The sequence below is a fragment of the Ylistrum balloti genome, unplaced genomic scaffold, assembly GCF_031769215.1.
Source record: "Ylistrum balloti isolate Yb309-2 unplaced genomic scaffold, AGI_CSIRO_Ybal_v1 Utg370398, whole genome shotgun sequence".
In the NCBI taxonomy this organism is placed as follows: Eukaryota; Metazoa; Mollusca; class Bivalvia; order Pectinida; family Pectinidae; genus Ylistrum; species Ylistrum balloti.
The window spans coordinates 442,991-469,165 of record NW_026782274.1 but is presented as its reverse complement, the minus strand read 5'-3'; the positions used below and the strand labels follow the sequence as shown (position 1 = coordinate 469,165).

At 35.9% G+C, this 26,175-nt stretch overlaps 1 protein-coding gene across 4 annotated transcripts in view; it reads left to right on the top strand.

Annotated features, from left to right (window-relative positions):
- Positions 1–26,175, top strand: part of LOC132554375 (RNA-binding protein Pasilla-like) — a 61,340-nt gene that overhangs the window by 4,944 nt on the left and 30,221 nt on the right. For 2 of the 4 annotated variants that reach the window (XM_060218679.1, XM_060218680.1), the window contains exon 2: positions 12,307–12,366. The exons of the other annotated variants lie outside the window; for them this stretch is intronic. In XM_060218679.1, coding sequence (XP_060074662.1) covers positions 12,307–12,366 — 60 coding nt within the window. The remainder of the gene's footprint in view (positions 1–12,306; positions 12,367–26,175) is intronic. 4 annotated transcript variants of the gene reach the window in all.

The window sequence follows — 26,175 nt, the reverse complement described above, 5'->3', positions numbered from 1 at the left end:
TTTACAAAAGTAGATCTGATCTAGGTTGGTACTTTTCCCTGTATCTGTTACCACAAAGCTGGTGTGTAGTGAGGGGTGAAGTTGACAGAAAAGTATTTGTTTGTGCACAATACAGCATTAACATTACCTTTACCATACATATTCTATAAACACACCTTAATGTTATCACATTGCTGTTGTGTGTAGTGAAGTTCCACAAGGAAGTTGACAGAACAGAAGTTGTTTGTGTACAAAAGTGCAGCAATATTACTGATACCGTATATATTCTCTAAACACCCCAGGCCCGATACAGTATATCTGTTACCACATTGGTGTTGTGTGTAGTGAGGGGTGACGTTCCACTCGGAAGTTGACAGAACAGAAGTTGTTTGTGTACAAAAGTGCAGCAATATTACTTTTACCATATATATTCTCTAAACACCCCAGGCCTGATACAGTATATCTGTTACCACATTGCTGTTGTGTGTAGTGAGGGGTGACATTCCACTGGGAAGTTGACAGAACAGAAGTTGTTTTTGTACAATAAATCAACAATATTACCAATATGGTATATATTTTTTAAACATCCCAGGCCTGATGAATGTGTATCTGTTACCACATTGGTGTTGTGTGTAGTGAGAGATGAAGTTCCACAATGAATTTGACAGAACAGAAATTGTTTGTGTACACATCAGTAGAGATCAAAATTACCTATATGTTATATATTCTGTGAACACCCCAGGCCTGATAAATGTGTATCTGTTAGCACATTGCTGTTGTGTGTAGTGATGGGTGAAGGTGCACTGAGTTGACAGGTTAGAAGTTGTTAGTGTACAGTACTGGGTACATTTATACATCTTTCATGTAGGTAAGTTATTTTTCAATAGTTAGAAAAAGTAAGTGCTTTTGCGTAATTTATGAATAAAAAAGAAAGATCAAGAGTGACAAAGTTCACTGTGTCAGCCAATCAATATGTGTTTGGAGTTTAATCCACATGTGATTTATTAATTTTGTTTAAAGAAAATTTGTAATGATTAATTGCATTTGATGCCTTTGGAGATGAATTTTCTATTATCACACCAGTCTTGTTAGATAATGGTGGTTTGAAATGAGGGGTAAATTGTTCCAGGAAGGTTAAAGTGATACACAGGTGTTAACTGTATTCTTTCAACACCCCCATGGTCATGTAAATATATATCATAAACCTTACAAGGAAACTCTTGTAGAATATAAACACAATCCCATTTCAAATTCTAAAACTAGATTTATTGGTACTTACTACTGATGTGGGTGTAGCAGCACACTATGGACTAGACTTTGAATAGATTGAATTTCAAGTGATTCCTGTAATGGTACTTATGTAGTCCCTGCACTCTGTTGGGACAGTGAGTTGATGAATTGGTTTGGTGGGTTTTTATGGTTTTGTGTTTGTAATTTAATGAGTTAGGGTTAGAGACAACAGGAAATATTGTCAGGGAAAACATTCCATGGTCAGGCAGTGTGCCCCTTGTATTTTCAAACTAGGCATACCTTCAACAATATATTTATATAGGTAAATCCTTGAACATTGAAGATTAAATGGTAATGGAGACACATTTGTGAAGGTTGTAACATTGTGGTGAATGACGCAGGAGGTAAGGGAAGTTGAGAGGGAAGTAACACGGATAAGTTCAGTAGGTCTGTGACAGATGGTTGTTGGGTAAACATATTACATACAATGTGATCTCCTCATAGCAGATTGTAAATATATGGATACCACTTTATTTATTGCAGATATAAAACATAAATTCAATTGTGCTTTCCCAGTCAAGTAAAAAATAGGATGTATAAGGTACAAATTATTTACAAAATATTTAAAAATATCTGATGTAGAAGTACTTTCAGACTGTAAACTCTAAACAGTAATGCAGCATTAGAAGTTTAAAAGGGGAAGTGGAAGTACAAATGATGTTTTTTATATGTCTAATTGACTGATGGAGTGTAAATATATAACGTATTTGCACTATTTGGAATCATGAATACTTCTAAAGATCAGCTATAGTTCAGCGATAACTGGTTAAATGTTTATGATGAAGCTCCAAAACTCCTCTGATGAAGCACCGAAGCAAATTGCTTTAATAAAGTATGCTGTTTTGTAAGGATAGGATTGGCCAGTGCTATCTGTCTGTCAATGTTGAAGTGCACTGACATGTCGGTACACGTGTACTCTCCACCCAAATACCAAACATGCATTGTAATATTGTGGTTTACCATTTATTAAATTATGTGTATGTAAAAAGGAGTCATGCAAGTTTATTTTGTTTACAAATGATGTACTGGAGAGTGGTTCAAAATAAACGGAGATTATGATGCTGGTACCAGTGTATTTAGTGGCTTAAAACAGTAATTTCATTCCCTTATTTTCTGAAGAACTAGGTATGTATTGGCAAGGCACCTCTTCTTACCTCTGATATTTTATGTTGATTATAGGTAAGGTGTTGACAGCACACAAATCTTCTTGAGTCATGCTACCTCTCTTTGATAATACAGTACAGTGTATTTATTGGTTGTTTGGAAATATGCTGTATTTATCAGTGTTTTGAAGAAAAAATAATGCGATGTGGATAACAAGCTTCAGGTTCGATTTCTGGCCTCCAGGTCATCTGTAGGTAATCTTTATCAATACATTGATCCCACAGCTGACGAATAAAGTAGTATTAAGCAAACATGTCTAGGTTTAAATTGAAAGTATATTTGATATTTCATAATGTTTGTACTATTTTCTCTAATCAGATGTGTTCAATGTTCTGCAGATTGAATTGTTACTCCAAGCAAGTCTGATGGTTAAGGTAGAGTTGGTGTTACTGTTCTGTAGATTGAATTGTTACTCCAAGCAAACCTAATGGTTAATGTAGACTTGGTGTTCATGTTCTGTAGGTTGGGTTGTTACTCCAACAAACCTGATGGTTAATGTAGTGTTGGTGTTCATGTTCTGTAGGTTGGGTTGTTACTCCAAGCAAGCCTGATGGTTAATGTAGTGTTGGTGTTCATGTTCTGTAGGTTGGGTTGTTACTCCAAGCAAGCCTGGTGGTTAATGTAGTGTTGGTGTTACTGTTCTGTAGGTTGGGTTGTTACTCCAAGCAAGCCTGATGGTTAATGTAGTGTTGGTGTTACTGTTCTGTAGGTTGGGTTGTTACTCCAAGCAAGCCTGGTGGTTAATGTAGTGTTGGTGTTCATGTTCTGTAGGTTGGGTTGTTACTCCAAGCAAGCCTGGTGGTTAATGTAGTGTTGGTGTTCATGTTCTGTAGGTTGGGTTGTTACTCCAAGCAAGCCTGGTGGTTAATGTAGTGTTGGTGTTCATGTTCTGTAGGTTGGGTTGTTACTCCAACAAACCTGATGGTTAATGTAGACTTGGTGTTACTGTTCTGTAGGTTGGGTTGTTACTCCAAGCAAGCCTGGTGGTTAATGTAGTGTTGGTGTTACTGTTCTGTAGGTTGGGTTGTTACTCCAAGCAAGCCTGATGGTTAATGTAGAGTTGGTGTTACTGTTCTGTAGGTTGGGTTGTTACTCCAACAAACCTGATGGTTAATGTAGAGTTGGTGTTACTGTTCTGTAGATTGAATTGTTACTCCAAGCAAGCCTGATGGTTAATGTAGTGTTGGTGTTACTGTTCTGTAGATTGAATTGTTACTCCAAGCAAGCCTGATGGTTAATGTAGACTTGGTGTTACTGTTCTGTAGATTGAATTGTTACTCCAAGCAAGCCTGATGGTTAATGTAGTGTTGGTGTTCATGTTCTGTAGGTTGGGTTGTTACTCCAAGCAAGCCTGATGGTTAATGTAGTGTTGGTGTTACTGTTCTGTAGGTTGGGTTGTTACTCCAAGCAAGCCTGATGGTTAATGTAGACTTGGTGTTCATGTTCTGTAGGTTGGGTTGTTACTCCAAGCAAACCTAATGGTTAATGTAGACTTGGTGTTCATGTTCTGTAGGTTGGGTTGTTACTCCAACAAACCTGATGGTTAATGTAGAGTTGGTGTTACTGTTCTGTAGATTGAATTGTTACTCCAAGCAAGCCTGATGGTTAATGTAGTGTTGGTGTTACTGTTCTGTAGATTGAATTGTTACTCCAAGCAAGCCTGATGGTTAATGTAGTGTTGGTGTTACTGTTCTGTAGATTGAATTGTTACTCCAAGCAAGCCTGGTGGTTAATGTAGACTTGGTGTTCATGTTCTGTAGGTTGGGTTGTTACTCCAAGCAAACCTAATGGTTAATGTAGTGTTGGTGTTCATGTTCTGTAGGTTGGGTTGTTACTCCAAGCAAACCTAATGGTTAATGTAGTGTTGGTGTTACTGTTCTGTAGATTGGGTTGTTACTCTAAGCAAACCTAATGGTTAATGTAGACTTGGTGTTCATGTTCTGTAGGTTGGGTTGTTACTCCAGCAAACCTGATACGATGTGTAATGTAGAATTGGTGTTTGTGTTCCTAAAATTGGTAACATCAACACTTGATAAAAGTTTACTATTCAGTGTATAAGAGGAGCAGCATTTTAATTTCTAACTCGCTCCACACAAACATAGATCAACATTTGTAGATCTACACCAGAATCGTTTGCAATATTTATGCTGTAGCTTACAGAGCATTGAACACTTCATATCACTCTAAACTTGTCATATATCAAATGGTTGTTATTTTTGAGGATCAAAGAAAACTGTAAAGATGTGTTGAATACAAAATTTATAAAGGGAACTATTGGTTGTTTAATGACTCGTGTAAATTGCATGCATATTGTTTCATTTTGGTAAATCAGTGAAAATTTTAACTATTGGTAAAAAAATCCCCTCAAAGTATTCATGTTGAATAAATTGCTGTGGTATCTTACAATATATAATTTAAAATTATTCTATCTGTGCCCAGGGCTTGTTTTGAAGGCGTTATGAGGCCGTTAATTGGTCCTATTCCCACTTGAAATTATTTCACATTAAAGCCAAATTTATCCTATTTTCAATTTGCTGCGGAAATTTCCACCCCAATTCATCAATTTTCTTCTCAAAATGAGGCAAATATGTTTCACCCCAAACCAGTGGAAAAAAAAGACCTTTCAGTCTCAAGTTCAAAATTGACATTTTATTGAACAGATGAAATAATCTGTATCAGTTTTAACATTGATCGGTGATTACAGCTAGAAATATGATGAAAGTGATAATATTCTGGAATTATTTCACCATGTCTAACACATCAAGTGCTGAAAGATGTCTGATTAGATCTAACTTGTATACAGAAGAAGTTGATTTAGATAGTTTGCTCCTATGAAGGATGTGTATTTAAACATTGTGAGATTTTTTTCCTCTTTTTTATGGCAATGTGAATCAGCAACTGCATATAAAGGTGTCCAATCCATATTTTGCTGTGTGCGTGTCGTGTGATCTTGGAATACCTTCATCAACCATCAGGTTTATTATATGTAATGCTGCTGAGAATAATCCTCTGTATATCATGGAAACAGTAATAAGAGTGATTACATGCCATCCTGACACAGGTGCTATACCGCAGATATTCCCCACGATGTCCACATACTGTCTACCACACCAGGTCCACCTGGTGTATAGATTTGAAGCCTCCATATATTCATTGTCATTTCTATGTTATAGTCAGAGAGTCTGTATAAGATAGCGGTTTTACTGATCATTTCGTCAATTTTCATAGCACCACCCTGTTTTTTTCTTAACAGAAAAGTTGATACGTTCTAAGTAATTTAAAGGCTTCAATTTTTATAATATTTTCATGTTTTGTAAGTTTAGAAAATTGTTCATATTTCATTCGATGGAAGTCTGAAGTTTTAAAGGCTTACAATCCAACCAGTCTCTTTTTGTTTGGGTTTTCACTTAGAATGTTACAAGCAGTTTGGACATGAAAATCTTCCAGATTTAGAATTAATGAAGTGTCATAATTCATTTTGAGAACAGATTGATTTTTGTTGTTGGGGAAGTCAAATCTTTTCTGCAGATGATATTGATTGTTTGTTGGGTTGTTTTGTCAGTTTTTTTATTATCAGTATAAAAAGACACCAGAAAAATTCTTCTGGACATCCCGCTTTCAATACTTCTGACACATGGGACTTCATGGGAAATATATTGAATTATGGGGCAAGTGCATTTCCTATCTAGATTTTGACTATTCTTTAGATCAATGTGGATTTTCCAACCTCCTAGGCTTAAAAAATTTAGGCCCATGGCATCTCTGACAAGACCTTGAAGGACAGAACAGCTGTATGATGCATATTAAAAGGTGCTATTAACTTGTGGGTCTTGTACAATCTTTAATTCATTGTTTGGCTGTACTGTATCAGACTCGGAATTTGTATGAAAAGGTGCTATTAACTTGTGGGTCTTGTACAATCTTTAATTCATTGTTTGGCTGTACTGTATCAGACTCGGAATTTGTATGAAAAGGTGCTATTAACTTGTGTGTCTTCTGTAGAATTTCCAACCTTTCACATGTCATTGGGTGTTTTGTAGAGTTTTGGAGTCATGTAAGGAAGGCCACAACAACATTACAATGTCTGATTGAGTGACATGTTAAGACAGAAGGTCAAGCTGTACGTCATTATTATGTTGGTGATGTATAGGTATTAACAGTCACAAAACCTGGCTGGTGACTGCTTAACAAGCTAGCATGTGCTGTATATAATGTATTCTTCATATATGCCAATGTGTGTCACCCAATGGAGATTTATTGTATTTCCATGTCTTGACAAATAAGAAGCTAGTACCACTGAACATGTGATCTGTTAGTTGTGAAATCCTTTTGGAATTCAAAGTGGAGAAAGAAAGTGAAAGGGTCAAGATGTGCAAAGTCAAAACACTTTATTTGGTTATCATATCAAATCTTGATAATTGTATTGGCATTTATTAAAATGTCTTTGGTACTGTACAGATATTAAGTAGGAGAAGGCTGCAGTGCTTTACAGATATTAAGCAGGAGAAGGCCACAGTACTGTACAGATATTAAGTAGGAGAAGGCTGCAGTGCTGTACAGATATTAAGCAGGAGAAGGCTGCAGTACTGTACAGATATTAAGTAGGAGAAGGCTGCAGTGCTTTACAGATATTAAGCAGGAGAAGGCCACAGTACTGTACAGATATTAAGTAGGAGAAGGCTGCAGTACTGTACAGATATTAAGTAGGAGAAGGCTGCAGTGCTGTACAGATATTAAGCAGGAGAAGGCTGCAGTACTGTACAGATATTAAGTTGGAGATGGCTGCAGTACTGTACAGATATTAAGTTGGAAAAGGCTGCAGTACTGTACAGATATTAAGCAGGAGATGGCTGCAGTGCTGTACAGATATTAAGTTGGAGAAGGCTGCAGTACTGTATAGATATTAAGCAGGAGAAGGCTGCAGTGCTGTACAGATATTAAGCAGGAGAAGGCTGCAGTGCTGTACAGATATTAAGTTGGAGAAGGCTGCAGTACTGTATAGATATTAAGCAGGAGAAGGCTGCAGTGCTGTACAGATATTAAGTTGGAGATGGCTGCAGTACTGTACAGATATTAAGTTGGAGAAGGCCGCACTTCTGTACAGATATTAAGTTGGAGAAGGCTGCAGTGTTGTACAGATATTAAGTTGGAGAAGGCCGCAGTTCTGTACAGATATTAAGTTGGAGAAGTCTGATGATGGTGATGGATGCTGATGAGGAACACCTTACAGCAGTCTGAGTGGGAAAGGAAGTTATTGATTACACAAGTATATGGTGACCTGATCGGTTTTTCTAGGCAAATAACCTGTTGCATTCTAATAATTAGACATTGATTCATTACAGCTTTGGTTGGGTTGGTGTGACTGTACCGTCACATCTGTAGTTTATATAATTTTTATCTAAACTGTGCTCAACAGAACAACTATCCTATCTGAACCCGAATCTGTATAATGCCAAAACTGGGAATCGTGTTAAAATTAGTTTGTGTAACTGTTTGAAGTTGCTATTTCTGTAATAAGAAAATCCTATGATAATATAAACCTATAAAATCCAAATTCTCTATAAATGGGGAAGGATAAAACATCAGATTTCAATTTTAACTATCACTTCATTTGTGTTTTGTGAAGTATATGATAAATATATATCTTTAAATGAATTAAAAGTGAGTGGGTTTACCTGGAATTTAAACATTAAAAAAAGTTAACTAATTTGGGGAAATCAATCAGCAAACATTGATTCTGTTTCACTTCTGGTCAATAGAGACCATGTGGGAGATGTGTGTGCATGATAACCTATCATATCTTCTATTATGGTCAAAGGTGGACAAGGCTGCTCTTACAAAAAACAATTACATTTATCAAACAATTTTGATAATAACTAGTTTACATGCATCCTAATATAAATATGAAATATTGTATTGCATGACTTGTAGGTAGATACAATTACCGATAATTAGGATGATGTAGCAATCATTATCACCTGTTGTGGGAACCAATTGTACCCCAACAACCCTCCTTTCAATGAAGTTATGAGTGTGTACAACAGGGGACTAATTACCACAGGTATGAGACTGACAACATGTGGACAATCTGATATACATGTATATATCTACAGAGAAGCCAGAGCTGATCAAAGTCCTTCGCAGACAAGTCTTACCTGTGTAAGGTCAAGTAAGGTCACATAGCCTTAACAGCAAGAGACACCCTAACCCTTGGGCACATCACACAAGGCTGACCTTGACCAAGGTCACATAAACTACGAAAGTGTGGAGTGCTCTGTAGAACCTGTACATGTTTTAGGGACTGATGAGTGTATCACCTACATACTCTAGTTGTTTCATGTGTGGATAACATACATTCGTTGTAGATATTGACTATACTTAGATGGAAGTATTGTGCTCCTCCTGAAAGTGACTGGTATATAGCCACAGGGTATTTTGAGTACTGATGTTTTACCTGGAGGAAACACTTTGTCCAGTAATAGTGGTGTTTTCTAAATTTGCTACTGGACAGCTGGGGTATACATTTTCAGAGGTGTGTAATTGACTACAATTACAATTGACTGTGTGTAGAATGCACACATAACGCCTGTATACTAGTATACATTTATTACCTGTCTGAGGCACAGAGCCCAGCACCTCCAGGCCATGATAACTACACCCATACACACACTGTACACCTAGCACCTCCTTATCATAACTACATTCATACCTACACTGTACTCCCAGCATCTCCTTATAACTACACCCATACACACACTGTACTTCCAGCACCTTTGTACCAGAACTACACCCATACCTACACTGTACTCCCAGCATCTCCTTATAACTACACCCATACCTACACTGTACTCCCAGCACCTTTGTACCATAACTACACCCATACCTACACTGTACTTCCAGCACTTTGTACCATAACTACACCCATACCTACACTGTACTCCCAGCACTTTGTACCATAACTACACCCATACATTCACTGTACACCCAACACCTCCTGAAAGGAACTGTACTTACCCACACTACACCCAACATCTACAACATCTGCACCCACAGTCATACTGTACTCTTTCTAGGTCTCTTGCTCATGTCATATTTCTGTACTTTTGATAATTTGCATCAGAGCTTATAAGAGCACTTTGAAAAATTTCACCGGGTAAAATAAAATCTTCACTTGACATTACGAAACATTTGATATCATACATTCAGGCACTATGATATCACATCATTTGTGTAAAATCCCAAAACTGAGTTAAGTGATTTTCATTTACCAGGGCCATGAACATTTTGGGACCCACCCGATCACACTACAGAAAATCAACAGGCCTACAAACAGAAAACAATGAGCCACATTTTCCTTGGTGTTTAGACATCCTGCATTGCATGACACCATCAGATCTAAGCTCTTTGATGGGTTTATCACAAAGTATTTTGTCCCTGTGACTTTCACACTGTAATTATTACTTTGTACAAATCTTTTTTTATCTGCTGGCCAATAGCCAGTAGTCTGCTTTGATAGGAATAATGGCACATTGTCTCTGCTAGTGGTTATCAGTGTATTTCAAAAGCTTCTTCCATATAGATGCCTCACTGGTTTACACCAGGCAATTGATGGACTTCTCACTCATATTTCATATATGTTGGGCACTGCTACACAGATATAATATATAATGTTGAGAACGGTATAGACATATGTAATCTTGTTCTGTTACAAAGTCTAAATACAATTTACAAAAAAAAAGTTCTATACTTGCTGTCTTTCAGGAGTAACCATTTTGAAGTTCACATGAATTAAATGATGATCATCCATTTTGTATATTTATAAGACCTAATTACCAAAAAAAAATCTTGAAATTTGAAAAATACCTGTGATCTTTCAAATTCTCTCATTTGTTCTCATGGGTGTTTAAATTGTCAAGAATTACTTTAAAAAAAGATCCCTGGATGTGTCGGAAATTGAATTTATTTGAATTTTATTAGAAATCTGTATGGCCTTTACTTTGTTAACTGTTCATTCAGTTCTCGCGATTCACTTTTGTCCATAAGCTTCTTATAATCAAACATGATAAGTTGACCTGGTACCACGTAAATCAAGATGGAGTTTCTCCAGTGGGAGTGGGAGTCTTTCAATGGGAGCCACTCTTTCTGTGATGGCCTCATTATTTCTTTATTTCACAGTATTTACGACTAAAAGATGCTTTCCTTATTTTATAAGAATATATATATGTATAATAACAACATACGACACAGATATGACACTGACTGACTCATTATCACGGACATACCTGCACCTTGACATAACAGAAAGGGAGAAAGAGGGGGAATATTACAGAAATGGTGAAATTTCAAATATTCATTGATATAATGATAAATTTGAAGACACTGAAAAATTGTTTTGTTTGGAGATCCTGTTGGCTGTTGTGAGTAATATTTACAGATTTGCTTATTTAGTTTATATTCTATTTCTATTGAAGTGATTGTAAAATCTAACAAGATGTGTCGATGCTGAAATGATTTGTCAGCAACTTCTAAAGAGCTTGTTCTGAAAAATATTTCTAATAGAATTGGCTGATGATTTTATGTGTCAGTCTATACATATTCGTTGTATCATAATTCAGAACAGCTTTTTAAGAGGGTATAAAGTCATGTACTTTATGAATATGGATTATCAGAGACTGAATTATTTTGAGGGATATGATAAAAGTGGCATCACATGTGTGTGATTGTTTGATATTCTTCGATGGGTTGTCAAAGACGTTTTGGGTAAAGTTGGTTCTGGTTACATGGAGTTTGTCTGGAAGTCTGAAAGACCTATTTGTCGATATATAATCTTCATGGATCCTTGTGTTCATGGTACACCGGATGTGATATGTATCCATTACCTTGTCTTTACCAATCTAAGGTTATGTTTGTTTTATCATTCATTTTCCACATCTTCCTCACGTTCCTGTCCAGTTGCTTTCTCACTTGTCACAAGTTGATTTTCATCTTCATTTCAAGGTTTTCCTGTCTTTATTTTGAATTAATTAATGTTTCTTAATTCAACAATGAAGTATGCTGTAAGATTTAATCAAATTTCTTTGAAATTTCAGAAGGAAAAATCCAGATTTTAAAGTAAAATGAAAAGTTTGGTTTTTTTTCTTTTTATATTTTTCTTAAACATTGTCAAGATTTATTGAATAGAAGATGTAAGAAAGATTTATGTTTTAATTAAGTTTGAGAAATGAGAGAGGAATTAAAAAGGTTATCTTATCTTATGTGGTCTTTTTTGTAACATAATGGATGAAAATAAAACCAGGAGAATCCCTGAATATGTAGACACTTGGAAAAATCTGTAATTTATTGTAAGGATCATTGCATATAGAACTTGGTTTGTAGCCAAATCTATCATTGATAGATCAGTTTATTTCATTAATTGTTTTATCATATTTTGCTGGAAGAAAAAAAAATTTATTAATTTTTTCATGTCAAAATTTGACTTTAGTTTTTATCGTTATTATTGGTCATGTCAAAAGAATTTAAGGGGAGATAATTCAATGGAGAATCTTTAATAGTCATTAGAAGATTTATTAATAAGCATCACTACTCATTATTAGATAATTTATTTTTGTTCTTTTTTGTTTAATACATACAGAAAAAATGCTTTTCAATTATTATTAAATGTGATCTATGCACTTACTGGGAAAATTGTTTCTGTAGTGAAAGTTATATACCTTTTTGAAAATCACAAAATATTTGTATCATTTTTCATCTCAAGAATAAAACAGTACTAAAAATTGTTCAGTATGACCAGTATATCGTTCACCAGTCCTCATCACGTTATTTCATGCCCTTGCTATCCTACATCATCGCCACATCATTATCCCTATTTTGTAGGCACACCCGAACAGCTCCAGCACATGATGACGGACGACTCGAATGGCGACGCTGCTCTCGGTATTTATCTCATCTTCTTATCTCATCACTAATTATATCTTTATGTATATGTGTATATATACATGTGATTTTCCTAATGTCTGGAATAACAAAACAGTAAATAATTTTCAGTGAAATTTTCTAATTTGGGAAAAGTGTTTGAAAATACATTGATCTTATTACTAAAATCTGTGTTCACTAAAGAGAAAGTGTTTTCAATCCTAGTTATTTTTAGGCATTTTGGCTTCACTTTTGTGTGAGTCCTTTGTTTGAAAACATTCAAAACAGAGAGGATGCGAACAACAGAATGTTGAGTAGCTTATCGTACAGCAATGAAACGTTGATTGTCCTCAGCATTTAGCTACGTTGACAATACGGTTGATAACTGTAATTTGAACTGTTGGAAACTTTATAAATGTTATTTTGAATTGTTGACAAAATACATATATTAGTAGTGAAGAGTTTTACAAAATGTAAAACATTTTCGAAAAGTAGGAAAATCACTTGCATTGTCAACACTTTCGTCACTCAAGAATCCCTACAATTATTCAATGCTCCAATTTTATTAACCACTTTTTATGTTCATCTGTTCATTATCATTCTATATCATTGCATCAACAACATTGATGACAATTTCTAAATTCATTATCGATCACCTCCAGTTTTAAACTGTTCATGTGACAGATCTGCCTTTCTGTCTGATATTTGTGGTGATGCAATTAGATAGATATATTTTCAAAATCATCAGAGAACAGTTGTATCAGATTGGAGCAAATGGGTTTGGTTTGAGGGACGAGGATGTTACGGTCACCTTTTGTTGTGCTTTTGTCAGTTAAATTGTGTGTCTACTTGTACTTGGAGTATGTAGATTTAGACATTTTTTGTGCCGTGCTGAGCATTAACATAAATCTATGTTGCTAAAATGCATATTTTCTGCTTAAGAAACAAATTATATATACACTTATGTATATGTACTGCTTAAGATATGGACATCTACAGGGAATGCTTTTTTCTAAAATGACCTGTTTAAAACAGAGTTTGAATAATTCTGTCGAAAGGGAATAGTAATGTAATAGAATTTGTGATAATTAAAGTATTATGTTGTATCAGGGTTCGAAATTGAAGATTTAGACATATAATTTGAAAATTTATTGAAATTACATTACCTTGAAGGACATAACTTTGTGAAGATGACTCCAAGCATTTCTGGTGCTAGTATTAACACGGCACAGAGAGCCTCTGACTCGTGTTTCATTTTACCTGTCTCGCACATAGGAGAGTGAAATCGTGTGTCTGAAAAGTCACATGTCCTTGACACCACATGTAACAGGTGGCCATTATAAACTATACCATGTTTAACAAACAAATATTGTTTTGATTTCTTTAACCTGAAGTTTAATTTTATGATACTTATTAAAAAGGAATAATTATTACCTGATAGAGTCTAAAGAAAATCAAGTAACAGTTTATATCCAAGGAAGGTTACATACGTTAAGTGATAACATGCACATGCAAAAAAACATTGCTACTTTCTAGTACTTTGTCCCCTAACTTGTGAAATGCAGGACATTTTATATCAAAGGCATTGTATCTCTTACTAAGACCTTTTGTGGATCAGTATGGTTTTATGAAGCTTTGGAAAAGCATCCTGTGGGATAGTAAGATAAATCATTGGGAGGGGATGGGTCATGGAGATGGTGAGGTAGATTTTGATGTGAGGATGGAGCATGAGGGTGGTAAGGTAGATTGTGATATGGGGATGGGTCAAAGGGAAGGTAAGGTTGATTGTGATGTGAGGATGGGTCAAAGGGAATGTAAGGTAGATTGTGATGTGAGGATGAGTCAGAGGGATGATAAGGTAGATTGTGGTGTGAGGATGGGTCAGAGGGATGGTAAGGTAGATTGTGGTGTGAGGATGGGTCAGAGGGATGGTAAGGTAGATTATAGCGTCAGGGTGGGTCAGAGGGATGGTAAGGTATATGGTGGTGTTAGGATGGGGCATGGGGGTAGCGAGGTAGATTTTGATGTGAGGATGGGGCATGGAGAGTTGGCAAGGTAGATTGTGGTGTGGGGACGGGGGCATGGGAGTAGTAAGGTAGATTTTTATGTGAGGATGGGGCATGGGAGTGGTAAGGTAGATTGTGATGTGAGGATTGGGCATGGGAGTGGTAAGATAGATTTTTATGTGAGGATGGGGCATGGGAGTAGTAAGATAGATTTTTATGTGAGGATGGGGCATGGGAGTGGTAAGGTAGATTGGGATGTGAAGATGTGGCATGGGGATAATAAGGTTAAATGTGGTGTGAGGATGGGTCATGGAGGCAGTAATGTAGATTGTAGTGGGGGGGGGGGGGCGTTTGTATGGCAGACTGTGGTGTAAGGGTGGGTCAAGGAGGAGGTAAGGTACCATATTTTGAGGATTATAAGCCGTACCTTTTTTCCTCGTGGGTCAGGCATGCAGCTTATATACTGATTTGGCTTATATGTGGATGTAAATCCAGCAGGATGAAAAAAACAAAACAAAAAACAGAAAAGAAAACAAGAAGCGTTCCAGCACGCTGGTACTGAGACGGTTTTTTCTGAATACCAGTCTGTCATATGTTTGTGACTGAAAAAGATCATCTTGAACCTTTATTTGCAATCATATACGGGATGATTTGCAGATTGAAATAAAAAGAACGTTCTTTTGGATTTAATTAATCATTCTTTTTAATCACAATAATATCTTGTGAACTTCGAAGCAATAGCGGAATTTTACAAAAGCGTTTTGCATCTTGGGATCAATAGGTCATCGGGTTATAGGTCAGATTCTATAACGACGACCAAGCTTGTTTACAATATGAATGGCTTCATGTAACTTACAAGAAAAAATAATAGAGGACTAGATGAATTTGGTCAGCATGCAAGGGCCTTTGTTAACATTTAACAGAACAGACACCAATGGAGAGATTGTTTAGTAAACCCTACGTAACATCAAGCCCTGTATCAGTGCATAGACAATCTGCGAAGGCACCCAAGCCAGACGAGGTTCAATCTTTGCTGTTTTACTTTTTTTGAAATATATCATTAAATAAAGGACTATCTGTCTATGATTAATTTGCAAACTTATATTGAATTTATCACTAATGGTCTTGATGGCTTTTAACCGGGAAAATATGGTAGATTGTAGTGTGAGGACAGGTTATGGGAGTGGTAAGATAGATTTTGGTATGAGAGTGGGTCAAGGACAATGCTATGGTATTATAAAATTATAAGATTAGGAGAGAAGTTAAAAGGGGTAAGGGGATAGTCTGTAACTATATGATTGCACTGTTAAGTAAATTATGTCTGGGTAGAGGTATATTTTATATACCATTTCATGAGATTTTCACAGATGCAGGAGGTAATGAGGTATAAAACCTCACATCTGGAAGGTTACCATGTATGAGTGAATTTTATGATATATTTTCATCAAATGAAACATTTCAGAGGTCTGTGTATAACACCGTCAACTCCTGTTCAGGTTACTTGGATCAATGAAGGATCCTATTGTGATCAGGGCAGTGCGTAGACATTAGTGAGATCATTGATTTATTGCCTGTTGGGATCTTATTAGGAGACATGTAGTGCCAGATTTCCCTCCTTAGTCAGAAATCACTGTAGATTGTAGAACAGTCCCCTACTAGCATATATCTCATTCCTGTAATAAATCTGAGAGATCTGAATTGTAAGACTCAATTTTATTTATAAGTATATAATATATATGTGGAAGACTAAAACCCTTCAGGTTCTTGTCAAACTCTTCCAAATAACTTGTTATCTAGGAAGTGAAGAAGGAGTCGAGACCTGCTTTCGCTACTGTATGAACTCCCATAGGTTGTGAGGAACTTAAAAATCACCTCTAATTACTCTCAAAATCTTCCCAATCCACAGGTTAGAAAGTGAAGGAGCCGAGACCTGCTTTCCCTTCTGTATGAACTCCCATGGATTGTAAGGGACTTAAAATCACAACCAATTACTGTAAAAAACTTACCGATTCACAGGTTAGGAAGTGAAGTAAGGCCAGAGGCCTGCTTCCCTGTATGAACTTTTATAGGTTGTAAGGGACTATAAACTCTACAGGTCATGATTCCTAATCTGATATACAGGTTAGGAAGTAACATGGAATGGTGATGGGTTAGTGACATACTGAGTTTTGAGATTTTAGTAAGGGGACAAAAATTTCTAAATATGTTGTGTGTCTTAAAAGTTAAAATAACATACAATTTAATGAAGATAAACTCTTGTGCAATGTTTTGCAGTGCAGTTAAGCATTCAAAGTTATACATACAAATAATGTCAGCTCATTAAAAAATGCTGGGAAATAATATTTAACAGAGGAATTTCCACTTTTTATCTACAGGATAAAATCTAATACCCTTTCATCTGTCCTATGTAAGCTGACCAGGCTTATTGTAATTTGTGGTTTATTGATAAGAAATTTGTTGAACAGAACTCTTATGTCCACAAATTGGTTAGCTTTAAAACATATAGATTTCATCAGTTTGTTGAACTTTATGGAAATTCAAAATTAAAATGACAGCAACATATATTAGATTTAAGTAAACTTCCTTACAAACAAAATACAGAATTTTTTGTTTTCAAATCTTTCATTTTAAATCTTTTTTAAAAATTCACATAACTTCTTTTCAAGTTGACAAGGGTATATGTGAAATTGGTCCTGGTAAACAAACACCTGTGAGTTGAGATGCTAAAAAGCTGGTGTTATTATGTAATGATACTAGTGATTACTAGGTATTACAGAGATAACACCTATGGCAACCTCAGTACAGACGACACTCTGGATGTGTTACCTGAGGCACTGCTCTCATCACTGCTTGCTGACACACCCCCTATTCACACTCCCCTACATCCTCCTTATACAACTAGAAGTGTTTCACCTGGATAAACAGGGGCTACAAGTGATCCTGTTTGTAGGTAATGATCCATGACTAATCCTAAAGCATTTTAACACTTTGTCACTATTTTTTATCATGTGTAATTTAGTAGTAAGAACCAATATGTGATACATATTCTTTTTAAAATTAAATGGTAATGAATGGAAGAACACACTTCTTAAAAAAAATCTTGAATTACAGCTTTTGAAACCCCTTTTCTAGCCAAAAAACCAACTATCAAATTACTGCTGATTGTGCATTTTAAGGAGTGTATTGATCAACAGGTGTTGTTTGGTGGTATACTTCTGTGTAATATTTTATTCCATTTCTTCTGATAAAGAAATTTATCATATATTTCAAAAAAAAAAAAAAAAACATGATATAGAAGATTTCTGTAACATAGATAATGCAATATGAAAGTATCTGTTATGCAAATTATCAATAATAATAATTATCAGGGGAGACCAGGTTCTTATTCAGGTAGATGTATAGAGATGTGAAGACCAGATCTATTCTATATGTGTTATGATCTCAATTTTTTTTAAAATACATGTTCATGTCAAATTTAATTGAGTAATGAGTGCATGCCTGTTTGGTAAATGTACCTTACTAGAAAGGATTATTTCAATGGCTAAACAAGTTTCAAGTGTATGATAAATGAGAAATGTTTGTTGTGTATACTGGCTTGTTCTGTACTGACAGTATACACAAAGGAATGCATTATTTTACAGGAGCTTGAAATACCTACAGGATATTTGAGATCTATTAATGATTGTTGATGTAGGTATCCACCTGAAATAACACCATAATTGTTTTGCTAAAAAGTACAACACCCATTTAATCACACGTTGTAGGAGTCTGAACCTGTAGAAAGAACTTTTTTTGTAAATGTATAACCTCCTTCTAAATCCTGCCTTCTTTAATTCTCCATGCAGATGTATTTGTGTGAAGATTTAGATTCAAAGTAATATCCTTATTATGCAAACTTTTTGTAGTTTTTCTCAAACTAAGTAAATATCCATTTGATTTTTCCAATATTTACAAGGTTTCTGCATTTCTTAGATAAAAAGGAATGCACATGTTATTTATTTTTTTTGTTGTATGTTTCTTTCATCAAAATAGTCAGTGTAAATAATACACCAAGGGAAAACTGTTTATTTTCAAGTTTCTGTAGACTTGTCTCATCTCAAGACTGTTTAATTAAAATCAATTTTATAGTTCTGATCTCATACATAGCTATAATCCTAAGTTTCACAAGAAGGGGAGATAAGTGAGTAGAAAAATGCAGTGAATTGTTTCTATAACCTAGGGGCTGGTAGCCAATCTAAGTGCTCTGTTACATAACAATGTACATATTTCATTGGAATTAACAATTGCCAATCAGTTCTTCAAGCTGTGGGAAGGTAATGCCCTACTGACCTACAGTAATAGTGTCTGTGGTCACTTATGTTACTGAGGGCAGATGGTCTAAGATTGTGAATGTAAATGAGACTCCAGAGTCTGTATGATGTAGGAGTATCTATGACACCCTTAGTAATACAATGATGTATGTGCCCTGTATCTCCCACAGAAAACCTTCTCTTAGAGTGATCCTGTCATAAACACTCTTAGAGAACAGACACCATGTGGTCCTCATATGTCCAGTAAGTATTGTACCAGTCTCCAGGTGCCCCCTCCTTCCCTCCTCCCCGACTCCTTCTTTCCTCTGTCTGAGGTACATTGTTAATAATGATTAAATCTCATGCTAGTCCAGTAAAGGATCACAGGGGTGTTGGAAAGCTCAACCCACCCTTCTCCCAATCCACCTTGAAACACATCCACCAACTCGTCCAGCCTGTTTCTTGAAAAATGTATGTTCTCTCCCCACTGCCCACACTTTCCCCAAAATACTTCTATACACTGGGGCATATTTTTAGCACTACCGACCTTTCCCCACCTACCTCCTTCCTTTGTATTATTTTGTGATGATATAGTATCTAGACATCCTTTGGTGGAGATAGAGGTTCAGAGAGGGAGATAGAGGTTTGGGGACATTGCATATTGCTGGCCAGTAGTCATAAGGAACAGCAGGATTTTCTATCTCAGTTGTATGTTGGACAGTATGTATGACTTACAATTACATGTTAAAAATGCAAACTGGTTACTTGTCCTTTTAGGAAAGTGTAAAACTTCAGGAAAGACTGGGAAACGGAATTTACATAGGAAAAATGTAATTGTTTATATGAATCATAATTGTTTATATGAACATCTCCCCACTCCAAGACCACATCTGGACTCTTTTGTTAATAGGTTGTTTTATTACTGTTCAATCATGTATTTTTGTGGGGCTAAATTTTTGTGGTTTTTCAAATAAAGTACAATTTAATGGATGCTTGATTTTGTTGATAAATATAGCTAAATTATTTACTTATTTTAACAGCTCAAGGACATGCAAATTCTTGGATTAAGAATTCCTATGAAATAAATGAAAATAAATCCCCATGAAAATTGATTGTTTTACAGTATATGATAGGAAATGATAGTTATTGATAAATGATCATATTGTTTCTAAGATTGATCTGAATTAAGGTATAACTGCTAAATACTTTTACTGGATTGGTGGTTATTCCCCAAATTTACATGTCCACAAAATAATCATCAAAATTGTACAAGGATTATAGTACTTATGGCATTAAAGTAAGATTTATCCATGGAAAGCATGTGCCAAGGAAAATGCAGATTTTTATAAAACCACAACATTTTAGCCTAACAAAGACTTGCAATACTATAGTAGTTAACCCATTCAGACTTCATTAGTTTGACTTTTATAGGTCTACGGTATTTAAACATGATTTAACTGTTGTGTTTTCCATAGAAGTATTTTGACCTTTGAAGCATAATTGTCTGGTTCAGAATATGTATAAGAAGAAGTAACAGGTAAAAAATCAGAGACTAATTACTCAGGGGGATACCTTCACTTTGTTGGAAGATCTTTAGGTCATTTGGGATGTGGACCTTTTATAGAAAATCCTCATGTTACCCTTGAGAATAAGTATGCTTAGCAACACAATGTCTTGCCTGGCAACACATTGTCATATCTTTTGTTTGTTATGGTATATAATGTCATCACCAAAAACAAACAAAAGGGAAATTATAAAAGTGTTTTATAAAAATCTCCAATCTTGCCAGGTGACCTTCAAACATGGTGCAGCACTGATTATCTTGTCAGTAATGAGTCATTTAGTTTCAGGTATACATGTTTGGAATGAAAAACGACAGTAAGATTGTGTCCGTGTGTGTAACATTAAGAGCTAGCCCTAATTCATTAACATTCATGTGTAATAAAACCAGTACTTGAGGAGAAGTGGTTTGGTGCAGTCCAATGTCACAAGCGTTTCATCGTTGACTCTATATATGTCCTACATTTATGGTTGTGTAGTTCCGGGTTGTCAGATATTTAAAGCTTTTGAGATTTTGTGTCTGCAAAGTGCTCTGGTGTTAGAGACAGCCATTCTTCTGGTGCTGTAGCCATTAATCTGAAGGTGTACAACATGTACATCAAGTGGTCCAATTTACACAACATGCTCATTACGTATTGATGCAGTAGATATTTTCTCATTAAATCATTTTGGAAATTAAAGTGCGAAACAAAATTTTCATGTTGTTAATTAAACAAACCAGTTTTAGAGAACACACTATTTTTTATGAAACCTTTATAGTGTTATCTGCAGTTCATCTTTTCTAGTGAAGAGCTGATATCTGTTTCAGGAATTGTACATAGACTTGAATTATAGACAGAACAATATATATACACGGATGATTGATGGTTTAAACTTTTTCCTTTTTCATTGTTGAACATTCTGTTTATAACTATAATATTGTCGACCTTCAGAAAGAAACCTTGATAATTTATCTTACCCAAATAAAAACCTGGAATCATCCCAGCACAAGCATTTCCAATTATAATTGGCAAAGGAATTTCTCTTTGTTAATATTTTCAGAATTTGCCTTCACAGAATTGAAAACTTTTTAAAAGTCTTAAGGATGTTGTTTGAGTTTTAATTTTCAATGTTTTTGTAAAAGCAGATGTTGTATGAAAGGTATAGTCCAGGTACATGAGACAATGTGTCTGTACAGATACTTGGAACCGTTTTACTTCAAATATTTAGACTCGAAAGCTGGCCATACAGCACTGGAGGAAAAGGGGTAGTGGGGGGGGGGGGGGGGGGGGCACAAAGATCATCTTAAAAGTATCTATTTCATTACCAGATCTCAAATGAACTACAAGGCAGCATTAGAGAACCTTTATTTTGTCATATTTGTTTCCAATTAAGTGCATTGATTTTGTGATTGATACACAAATTAAAAGTTAGAAGTCAAAGAATGAAAGGTTCAAGGTCAAAGAAAAAAATAGAGGTCAAAGAATGAAAGGCTCAAGGTCAATGGAAATTTTTTTATTGCAAATGATAAAGGAAAGTTGCTGTCTTGATTTCTTGACAAGTAAAAGTATGTTACCTCAAAACTATTGAGGCAGGCAGGGATAAAGTAAATATTGGGTATTTCTTCAGAGTGAAAAAACATGGAAGTTAATTTAAGGTGGATATTTGTCTTATTGATGGATATTTGCCTCATGGTTTATTTTCCATTGCAGATGGATATTGGTCTAGGTTGTTTGTGAGGGGTAATGCATCATACTGATAGAATATCGGATTAGATACCTTATAGTTTCTCTAGTGAGAATGACTTCCACAGACAGCCAGAACTGACACATCTCTCTCAAGGCTAGGGCCGGCCCTAAACAATTCTCCACACTGAACAAGCCTGCATACAAATCCAAAATAATTGTTTGTTGGCTTATCGAGAAAGCAGGATATGCAAATCTCTGTCTTTGTCTTCAAATACAGTGTTTAAATTTTTGTGTGCAGAAATGTTTCCTTAAGGTGACTTTGAATTATCTACAGTTTGCAATTTAAAAGAGCAGTCAGTTAATATAGCTTCTATTGCTTTTTCACTGGGTCATTAACCTGCTGGTATTGTAGACAATGAGGGGCTGAGTATTTCAGAATGGTAATTTGGAGGGTTAAATTCTTAGTATTATGGTCCCAAGGGGCAGACTATTTCAGAATGGTAACTTGGAGGGTTAAGTCCTAAGACTTATGGTGCCAATGGGCTGACTTTTCTAGAATGGTATGTAGGTGGGTTTAAGTCCTGAATGTAGGTTGTTTAGGTAGACTGCTTCAGTAAGGTAACAAGTAGGGTAAACCTGGTTTATGTGGACAGATCATTTCCAGTCCAGTTTAAAGTCCATGTTTAAGACCTGGTTACCATTTGGTTAGTTGTCAAGGGTGTCTGTAGGTTAATTTCTAAGAAGAAGACAGCTTTAGGAAGGAGCATAACCAATAAGTGCTAGTTGTATGTGAAGATTTGTTGTAGACTGGTAGCCACTGAAGAGTGTTGTAGCAACAAAGATCTGTTAGGACCATAACATCAGCTTTCCATAGCACTATACAAACACAACAGATGTGTGATATACCAGAATGAAATGAATTGGTGGATGTGAATTGTTTCATTTACTCTGTGGATCTGAAAGCCATTGAGGTGTGTCTGGTTCTAACATCCCCAATGCTTTAGCACTGTGTAATGCTATAGAAATTGTGCTTAGGTAGCAGATTTTACATTGGTGTCAGTAATCAATAATGTGGCTACCAGTACTAATGCAGCCCATTGTTGCATACGAAGCCAGCAGGGCTGAAGGTGTCGGAGTAGTGTGATGCTGATACAACTAGAGCACACCCTCCTGGGGAGGCCTCACCATGAATGGAGGCCTTACAGCTCACCTCAGGGATGTTCAATGTAATCCTCTCCATTCAGGACTAGGTATTGAGCTAGTCAGGCAAATTGGACACTATCTGGTTATTGCAAGGAAATGAAGAACAAGCCTGAGCCATTCTGTTAATACATTGGTGTGGGAGTTACACATGTGAAAATGATGTTAAGGTCCAATCGCATGAGATGAATTCCTACCCCAATGAAAACCACCGAGTTGTAACTTGACCCACAAAAAGAAGACTGATTATATCTATATAACTGAAAGTTATGTATTGAAGTCCTTGGCTTTTATAATAATTTGGTCCCCAATTTAGATTTCCTTAAAGCTAAATTTAGTCCAAAGTTTTTTTATTAGGATTCTTACAAAGATAAAAGTGACAAAAATTTCCAGTGTGATATCTAGACGATACAGCTTCTGGACACCTTGGATACCAAGATTTGGAGTTCCAGCAAGTATCAGTACAATTCAGAACCCTCATCACCAAGGCTCCTGGCATTGAAGCACATCTTTTGACCCCTTGGGTCTCTAGGGAAGAGTCGGATCAAAATGGAGACCTACCCGGGTATAACTGACAGTGACGACGGATTCCAGAGTCTACAACAGACTAACTCCTGTGGCAAGTTTCTGTTTTGACGACAAAATTTGTTCCTTATTCCTGTCAACATACCATTATACTATAAACCAGTACCTATATATCTTTATATATTATTATGATAGTCTATTGATTAGTGATCATATTATTATAGCAACACAGTCAGTTGATGAATATTAATGAAGTTACCTGTCTTGAGATTTACACTAGTACTTTTGTGTATAGACTGACTTACACTCAGATAATACACCACTTTGTTTGTTGGCAAAGCGTATAATGATAAAGACCTTTTTGTAAGTTTTCATGAAACGTTGATCCAGTTTTTCGATGTTTATTGGAGGTATTGGAGGTGAACAAGCTTAATCACGTAAGCCACAGATCTATATGTGTAGGTAATACATGAATAGCCTGCACTTACGGTGTATTGAATTGGACTGTTGTTCAAGGCAAGCAGGGCCAATTTATAAGATGTGTATGTATGTGTGCTAAAGGTATACTATGCCCTGCCAGGTACCAAATAAAATGCTTGTTTGGTTTAGTGTGTAGTGGTCTTTTCTACCCTGTTGGTGTTTAGTGGTAACGACAAACATGGTATATCACAATTGTCAGCAGGAAATGTAACAATTATATATACCTGGAACAGTAACAGAAATTAAACTATTCTCTCTCATTAGAATGTAAAAGTCAAATTCAAAGCCAAAAAGTTTACATAACTTGAAGTAAACATTAAATATATGATCTAACAGAGTTTTTTTTGGTTTCTGTAGTTGAACAAGTTTCTGCTTTTTAAAGTAAATAGTTTTTCCCAGGCTGAGATATTGTTGGATCTCAGTGTTGAATGTTCTCTCATGTGTTTGGAGGCTTGTGCTTTGAGTACTCGTGCAGACATTGATGATTCTGTGTATATGTATGGCATGAAGTGTGGTGCCAGCCATTTCCTTTGTTCTCCTTAACGGACTGGAATATATATCTTACTTTGTGTATATTTCACCTGCTTATTAGCATATAAAATGGCTGAAGTAGAATTAAAGTCTGCCTTTGAGTAATACAACCCAAGTAAATGTTACCTTAGGGATATAGAACTATCCAGACCTGAAGAAAAGGCATTGCATGTTACTAGACGGGATATGTCCGGGGCACTGCATGTCTCTACACAGAATATGTCCGGGGCACTGCATATCTAGACAGGATATATGTCTGGGGCAATGCATGTCTCTAGACAGGATATGTCGGGCACTGCATGTCTCTAGACGGGATATGTTCGGGGCACTGCATGTTACTAGATGGGATATGTCCGGGGCACTGCATGTCTCTAGACGGGATATGTCCAGGGCACTGCATGTCTCTAGACTGATTGTGTCTAGAAACTGCATGTCTAAAGACAGAAATTGTCTGGACACTGCATATCTCTAGACGGAAAGTGTCCAGGCACTGCATATATTGAGAGAGAAAGTGTCTAGACACTGCATATATCGAGACAAAAAGTGTCCAGACACTGTGTTTCAAGGCAGAATGTGACCAGGCACTGCACTAGAGAGAATGTGTCCAGACAATCACCAGTGAATAGGAAAGAAGATGTTAATGAATTTTGTTTTTTTTTATGAATTACATGTTGGGTGTTAGTGTTTATAAAACTATGTCTGTCTATCCATCTACTAGTAGACAGAATTTTGTCCAGTAAACTCCTATACATACAGGTTTCCATTCAATTTTAATGAGACTACACTAATGCAGTCCAAACACTCTCAGAGTTGTGTACTTTAACAATTACTTTCTGGTACAACAGATTTGATTGATTTTATGATACAAAATATTATTAAGAATCCGATATTTTTAGACTTTTCAATTCAGAGGGATTTATGTCCCTTTTTAGAGATTCCTTGGCCACGACTGATTGGTGTTGATTAACATATAATTGTATACAGATATTCAGAATGATAACCATAGGACTTTTCAAGTAAACCTATACTCCTTGTTATCACTTAATATAATGGTGCAGTGTAATTAACATAGTATCTGCAGTTTTTATGTCATGGGTCGGTATTTATTTAACCCTTGCTGTAATCCATACTGCTTCATAGTCATCTTGATATGGTTTACACACCATGGAGGGAATGTGAAGGTTTCTTGTTACATATGGTCAGCCTATATGTGTAGCAGGGGTAATTAAATATCAGGACAGGGTCATGTCACTCAGACCTATCAAAGATCCTCCCTACTGAGAGATACTCAGATGTACATGGTGATAAAGGACCAGGCCATCCACAGTCAGAGAAGGCTGTCTGGCTAAAGGCACTCTGCTCTAGATTGACAGATTACATGTTCTCCTTCAATGAATATTTAGTAGAATTTCATAAGTCACACATGTAATTTCCTGTGATGTTTCCTCACAAAAATAGGTGTACATGTGTCTCTTGTCTAGAAAATGTGACAACCTTTGTTAACCGAGTGTGATGCATGCACCAGCTGTTCATTCCAACATCTTGGATGTGTTGTGTAGGATTTTCATCAAA